This window comes from Ananas comosus, linkage group 15 (assembly GCF_001540865.1).
Source record: "Ananas comosus cultivar F153 linkage group 15, ASM154086v1, whole genome shotgun sequence".
NCBI lineage: Eukaryota > Viridiplantae > Streptophyta > Magnoliopsida > Poales > Bromeliaceae > Ananas > Ananas comosus.
Window position 1 is genome coordinate 9,239,388 of NC_033635.1, and position 7,675 is coordinate 9,247,062.

The 7,675-nt window shown below is 39.7% G+C and overlaps 1 protein-coding gene and 1 long non-coding RNA gene across 2 annotated transcripts; one reads left to right on the forward strand and one right to left on the reverse strand.

Annotated features, from left to right (window-relative positions):
- Window positions 880-1,699, forward strand: LOC109721625. Its single transcript, XR_002219247.1, has 2 exons — window positions 880-976; window positions 1,408-1,699. It is a non-coding gene; the product is annotated as an uncharacterized LOC109721625 (long non-coding RNA).
- Window positions 5,709-6,602, reverse strand: LOC109721069 (classical arabinogalactan protein 9-like). The gene has a single exon (XM_020248488.1). It carries the CDS (start codon window positions 6,600-6,602, stop codon window positions 5,946-5,948), a length of 657 nt encoding a protein of 218 aa, XP_020104077.1. The 3' UTR covers window positions 5,709-5,945.

Here is a 7,675-nt window from a genome sequence, read left to right on the forward strand (position 1 = left end):
TTTCCATTTTGAGCCAAATTTACTTTGTAAGGTTCAAATTTTTGTTTTCCTTTTAGTGCAATGTTCAAACAATAGTATTTATCTTTCATTCAAATTTTTGTTTTCCTTTTAGTGCAATGTTCAAACAATAGTATTTATCTTTTCCTCCAAGTTCAGATTTTTGTTTTTCGTTAGTATCAGTTAGATAAGCAAAAATCATAAAACTGTAAATAATTATAATCAATTATGGATAGGATTCGCGACGCGCTCTTCTCCGCGATCTGCGCTCTCTCCGACCTTCTGCCGGGATCTGCGACGGGATGGGGTTCTAGCAAGGATCTTCTCCTCCTCCCCCTCCCCATTTTGCGATCGATCAGAGAAGCTCGCGAGCCCCCGCTCCCTCTCTCTGGTGCCCATGCCCTGAGTTGGAATACGATTATTCTATGCTAAACACTGCGTATCCTGGTTCATATCTTCACTCCACATAGGTAAGGATGAAGTAATCTGCTTCGTTATGTATATGGCATCAATTGCGTCTCTAGCAAGTGTTCATCTTTGATCTGAGAATGCATGCTTGAGACACGCATCGTCGAACTACCTACTGAATCTGTTTCGATACTAGGGCCTGTTCGGCCCTGCTGTAATTTGCGGTGCTGTGTGACGAAGTGCTGGCTTAGCACAGTTATTCGAAGAAGCATCATACTAGAATAGAGCCAGATTGAAGCTACTACTGTATTTGAGGCTCAGAATCTCATTTCTGTTTCCTATTATAATTGAAGCGCTAGAGTTTTATCTTTGCGGAACGCTTTACTAAAGGACCCTGCTGCTGCTGCAAATAGAACTAGAAGCTAGAAGTTGAATTTGATATTATATGTGTTAGAATAACATTTTATAGATATTTATTTGAAGAATCAAATGAAAATATTCTCGAATATCATCCAAAGATGTTGAAAGAATTCCTGGAAGGAACAGAGTCAGCTGGTTTCATGTATCCAAGGTATTTATCCATAGAATACCAAATTTTGATATAGCCGAAAGGGAAAAGCGTTTTAATCCAGATAATGAGAAGTGAACATATCCCGAAATTAGTCCAATTTAGTTAGTAATTTAGTTGCCCGGTATATGTTTAATCTGGTTTTACTTGGGTCTATATATGAATTCGGAGCTCATAGATCTCTCATTTTATTAATTGAATGATTTCATATCTATTCTGTACTAAAAAGTATTATTGGAGCTTGAAGTTAAATTATAATCCTGGAATCCTCATGTTTTTATGGTGTTACTCTAAGGCTTAAATGCTGTGGAACCTGTCTCTGAGATTATTACTTGGTTACCCTTGAATTTTTAAGTTGTAAGAACAATCCTGCGAGAAGAAATGTTGAATTTAATCTGTTTCGTGGCTTAAATTGACATTAATTCATGTTACAGTGCCGTTGATCAGTTTAAAAAGCAGTTTGCATACCTTGAAGAACATTATGGAAATGGAGCTCTCTCCGCGTCCTCTCTCTGGCACCCTCTCCGACCTCCCTCTCGCGAGCCCCAATGCCCTCTCCCTGGTGCTGCCTGTTCGACGAAATGCCGAGGTGATCATGGGGCTCTCAGCGGGCATCGGAGAGGTTTCTAAAGTTTGTCTTATCCGATTCAAATTTGCATGGATGAGAACGCAAAATAATAGTGTAAAATAACTGCTTATTCAAAGGGCACTAAAGGAGCAAAAAAACAAATATATATCTTCTTCATCTTTGTACATGCTATTTGTTAATTAGTGATGTCGACACTATGGATGGCTTGCTTTGCAGGCAACCAGTGCCTCTTATCTGTGCTGCAGGTGATTTGGTTCTGACGCTACTAAGGCAAAGGAAAAAAAGTTGCTGTGGATCCGATCAGTGCTTGATAAATGGGGAAGGCTTGAGCAAAATGTATGTACCTTGCCCGCCAAGCTTTGTTCTTAGTGTCGCTCTGTACTTATGAATAGACTATTTCTATCTAAATTGACCTAGGTTATTTTGTATGGTTTTGGTTTTGGGTCTGGAATGTTTGCAATATATATTTAGTTACTTTCTTACTTTATTCTTATATATATTTTTAAACTGTATATCTGTAATGCAAGTCTCATGTAAAAAAAATTCAGTCATTCTATGGTGCCTGTTTAATTATTGTAATATATACATTATGAAAGTATCCCATTAATAAGATTATTATTATCTGCATATATATGTTTGTCTTTCTCATAATTACATGTTTTGTTGTCATTCCATTAATTTATATTTCTTTTCAAATTTTAATTGAAAGTTTCATTCCTTTTCTTGCCTGATTTCATTAATACTCTGATTTTGAGCTAATTTTCTTTTCTTTTTTTTTTTTAACTTTCTCTTCGCTTATTTCTACCTAATCTAGACAGAGAATATTTAAAATAGTATTGTTTTTATTATTTCTCAACTTTTATAATTTATCGAAATTATCCGCAGCGAAGCGCGGATTCTTCACTCGTTTGTATAAAAGGTCACTTACTTTCCAGACAATTTCCAAAAATCCCTAACTTTTCATCTTCTTATATAATTACTTTAGTTTTTAGTTTTTCTTTCATTAATGTTCCTAATGAGCATCTTTTGAGGAATTTAAGAATATATTATCAGCACTTCTATCTTTAATCCCCTTCTTCGCAGGTTTGCCCCGCAAAAATCGTACACACATTTCTGTACTATAATTTTGCCCCATCTCGTTTAATAATCTGTCCTTGTAAATTTCATAATGAATATGCAATTCAAAGATAAAGCTATAGTAAAAGAATAATAAATAAGACCACCGGCAGAATATTCCTAAATTCTACTAACAGATGCTCGACAAGGACTTTGTTTGGAAAAAAAAACAAAAAAAACGTAAAATTTAAGGACTTATATGAAAAGATGAAAAGTTATGGACTTGTTTAGAAATTGTTTTAAAAGTTAGGGACCTATACAGAAATTCTCCTATCACTATTATATAGATTTCTTTAGATTGGGTAGTTAGATTTCCATCTTATAAGACAAATGGCATATGCAAAATTCATACGATCCAAACAAGAACTTAATAGTTGCTTTAAAAAAGGGGGGTAAAAAAAAGAGCTAGACCAACATGTCTACCTAGGTAATCTAGATATGATGCATAAAAGTCTTTCTTACAAATTGATCCAGGAAATCTTGTCACAAATTTGTACCTAATATACCTGCAACTATGAACAGACACACACAATAATCTATCCCACTTTGAGGCAATGTTCAATGATAAGTAACAAAATAACACAATTGGCAAACAATAAGAAGTGATGATAAGGGAAATGCCTTTTACAATGTTTGATGAAGCAGCCAACTGCTTGGCAGAGGGAACCTCTAGCTGCTTGGGCATCTAGACGATTGCCTAAAGACTTAGGCTTAGTTTGGTATTAAGGTCTATCCAACGCTATTAGATAAAATGAAGTTGAGGAAAAAGCATATAGGAATATGTTTCTGCGTTCTCCGGTGGGACCGCAGAAAATATATCATAACCGACTCATCAAAAATATATCATAACCGATTCATCGCGATATGCGGAACGCAATATTACGTACGGAAACAAACAGGGTATTTTCCAACGTACTTTCTCACCGCACGTAACACAATCTCTCCGCAATCCCAAACGAAGCCTTAGGCAGTCAGTTAATCACTTTGTTAAACAAACTCTCTTACTAGACCACTACATAACTAATTGTAGCATAATCTGTGGACTACGTACTACTTAACCACGTCATTCAGTACTAAAAAGATAAAGTTCAACAAGATAGACTACAAGGTGTAAATTTTGTGTCGCAATAAAAGACTCGTTTCATATTTCACCGGATATTATTTCAAAGAAACATCTTGTCATCATTTGGTCACTCAACATTGTTTCCCAATTAATTCACATATTAAAGAGCATAACTATGTTAAAGATTTAGCTAAGCATGTAGATGGCGCTTTTGAGAACCATAGTTGTTTACTTGTTAGCATGACAGCACACAATACAAAATATAATAACTAATTATAATAAGAAAAACAACTCGCAATTAGAAAATATAATAAATGCCATTTTGCATCCGGAAGATACTAATGGTCTGATGCAGGTCAACACATGATTTGTGATAACAAAAAGCCAATAACAACCTAAGCAGAACATATTTAATAGCATGCACAAATTTAAGGCCGATTGATTTAATCAAATTGTGTAAATTTTGGCTAAATATGATTGGGCTTAATCCAAACTCAGACAAACTCGGAGTGCAAACCTATGCTGGTTAATTAAATTTTAAAATTTGACAATGACTATAAATGACATATGTAAAGACAAAAGCATGTAACCGTAAGTAGTTGGCATCGAAAGTGAGTTCACAAGAAATGTAACCAAATCACGCTTAAACAGTGTAAAGGGGGGTGGATCATCATTAAGATAATCTGTATCCTTATATATCTTTTTTCGCAGTTCACAATATCAAGATTTCAGCAATGAATAAGAGCTGCATATAGATCAGCAAGCTAAAACTAAAAAGAGAATAACTGAATAGGTTTTGAGCTTATATATAAACATTACAAAACTGTTCACAAACTAATTCATCAAATACAGATATGTCCCAGAAACAATAAGATCCACTAATACTACACGATAAAACTTAGATGGCATGCTATACATATTACCACATTATTGTCAGAAAAAAGATAGTGGATGGTGCTTCAATTAAAAAACACTGGAAAGGAGGAATGTTATTAAATAGATTAGCATGAAATTAAAGAGGATCAATCATTTTCTTCTGAAAGGGGGAAAAATTGATATCTTGATTCACGTAAAACTGTTCTTCCACTTTAGTGGTTATATTACCATCCTAAAGCCATATGTACATATAAGAAAGTGTACGCGCTTGAATAAACAAGTTACCATAATTGCTCGTAAGCTATGTACGAATTAATCAGAAAAGAGCCAGCATGCCTATCTAGCCCAATGCGATTAGGCTATGCTGCATAGAGTCTCTAATTTCTGTTACAAAATTCAGTTCATCAAACGGGTTTCACAAACTAGCATAATCTGTGAGCAGGGCCACTGACAATTTCACAACAAGATACTATTAAGCTGAACACCACAAGCAATGATTACGTTCAAGTGATGTCATGCGTTTAATTATTAAGGTTTAATTATCAGTTCACAACACTCGACTTTAAGAGTTCTCTCAGTTTCTGCTTTGTACTTTCTTATTTTACCGAACTATGCATTGAGCTTCAAATTTTATATGAATCCCTGCATTTCACCAAACAAGAAGTAGCGAACGTCAAGTACGGTTAACAACTATTTGAATATTCTGTCCAATTGGCCCACTAATCCTTCTCTTAAACGACAAACATCATCCACTCCAGTCACCGCTAGGTGGAGCAAAAGGATAATTTCTCAATTTTAGCTAGACAGTGTTTGTAGTTCGGTCTCTCAACAGTCAATTCTTAATGGCAGAGTGCTATTTACAAAGAAATGCTTAGATACTGAATTCTATATGTTCAATTTGCACTTCAGCTCCTCTCCTTCTGCAGCATTTAGATAATCTACTATCAATCACTCACCAACTCAGGCCTTATCGAAGTCCGAAGATGAAGATTTTTGCTGTGTTAGAGGAAATATTACGTTTCCTTTAAAATTCTACTATCTAACAACACAGCGTAGAAAGTGCTGTAAAACATGAAGTACACTGCAGAAAGTGAAAGCAACCCCTTAAGGATCAGCGCAGTACACTGTAACTAAGATAATCGATAGATAGCCATTAGCTCATGATGCAGCACTGAGATAACAGGATAGACGCCAATCGCCAGATATAGACGAACAAAGATAAGATCGAGAAGGCACAGACCGAGAAAGTCAAATTAGAAACTATAAAAGCATCATCAAATCCATTTATCTTTACAGGTTAAAGCAATCACCCACCAGCCGGTTCGATCTCAACGCCCCGCAGAATCCTCGAGAACCAATCTCATACGTCGGGCCATCGCATCCATCTCAGCGAGCCGCTGCACCTTCCACCTCCTCAGCAGGTCGCTCTCGTCGGCGCTCGGCCCCGAATCCCCGCTCGGCCGGAGCTCTTTCAGGCACTCCTCAAACACGTCGAGGATGGCCCTAGCCAAAACAGGTTCTTGCCCGTCCTTGGCGGCTCCGCCAACTTCGTTCGCATGTAAAGGCTCCTCCTTTATGGTGACGGGATGGGTGGCGACCGCAATGCGGGGCTTCTCTTCTTCGGGTTGGGAGGTGGGAGGAGGGGCGGGGAGAGGGAGAGGGGCGGTGTTGGTGGTATCTGTTGCCGCGGTGGAGTGCGGAGCATTGATGGGAGGGGGAGGGGTGTCGGCGGGGCGCGGAGAGGAGGCAGGGCGGATTGGCGGGGCGCTTGTTGACCGCCCTGCCGGGGCGACGACGGTCGGGCGGAGAGAAGGGAGGAGGAGGAGAGGGGGGTGCCAGAGGCGGGTGCACGAGGTGGAGGAGGTTCGCGCGTTCGTTGGGGGGCGAGCGAGAGGTCGTGGCGCGGAGACCGTGCGGACATGGTGCGATCTCTCTTGCGTCGCGCCGCAGCTTCTCGGAAGCTGCGAGCGTGGTAGGGTGCGCATGGACTCGGGTGATGAACTGAGTCGTCGAAGAGATTCAGTCGCGGGAGAACGATCCCTGGGCCAGCACCCAGGAGCCCTGGAGGAAAGGAATCTCGTCGCTCCGACCACGCGGATGGAACTTGAAGAGCTGCTTCTGCTGGCTGACTGCTGCAACGCAGTCCCGTGCAGCGGCGTCGGGGGAGTGCCGCCGTCGCCGGCGCCGATCCGTCTCGCGTATCGGCGGCGGCGGCGGCGGACGGGTTGGGTCGTCGCAGTCTTCGAAGAGGAGGGAGACGAGGGTCGGGAGGGGGGGATAGGGTCGAGGGCTTCGGCTTGATGGGAGCTTGCGCAGCGAGGAGGTTGTGGTTGGTGGGTTAGGGTTAGGAATTAGGTTTAGGGTGGTGAGGGCTTGGGATTTGGATTGGAGTTGGGGTTGACCTCGCAAGGGAGCCATGGTCGCGCGCGCGCGGAGGAAGAAGTGGTGGGTGGAGCAGGGTAGGATTGGTGGGAGTCGAGGTATAGGTTAGTTAGGTTAGTAGAGTTTGGAACGAGGGGCGGGGGGGGGGGGGCGGGTTCGGGCATTCGAGACAGTATTGTGGTTGAGATGGGGCGGTAAAAGAAGAAGAGGATTGATTGATAGATGATTGAAAGTTGCGTAGGAGAGTCATTCCGTGAAGAAGTTTGTTTGGGACCGATTGGTTGGGTGAAGAAGGGCTCTTATTTATCTTATTTTTTCTGATCCACAAAATATTCCCAAAATGAAATGGCTAGTAGGAGTATAAAATATGATAATATTCAATCTATTCACCTATTTATATTTCTATTTCTACGTCACTTATATATTTTATTTTAAAGTTAAGAATATTATCTGTATACTTTATTTTATTATAAGAAGTAAATTAGGATTTAAAAAATTTTCTCAAAATTTTGTATTAAAAAATTAATAAGATAAATTAGTATATCTTAAAAATAGACTTTGAGCCTCCGTTTGGTTCGGGGTTAAGAAAAAACTAACTATTCCAGGGATATGGTTAAGTTCAGGGTTAAAGTGGGGTTAAAACTTTTTTGTGTTTGTTTGGGGGTTGGAGTTAGTC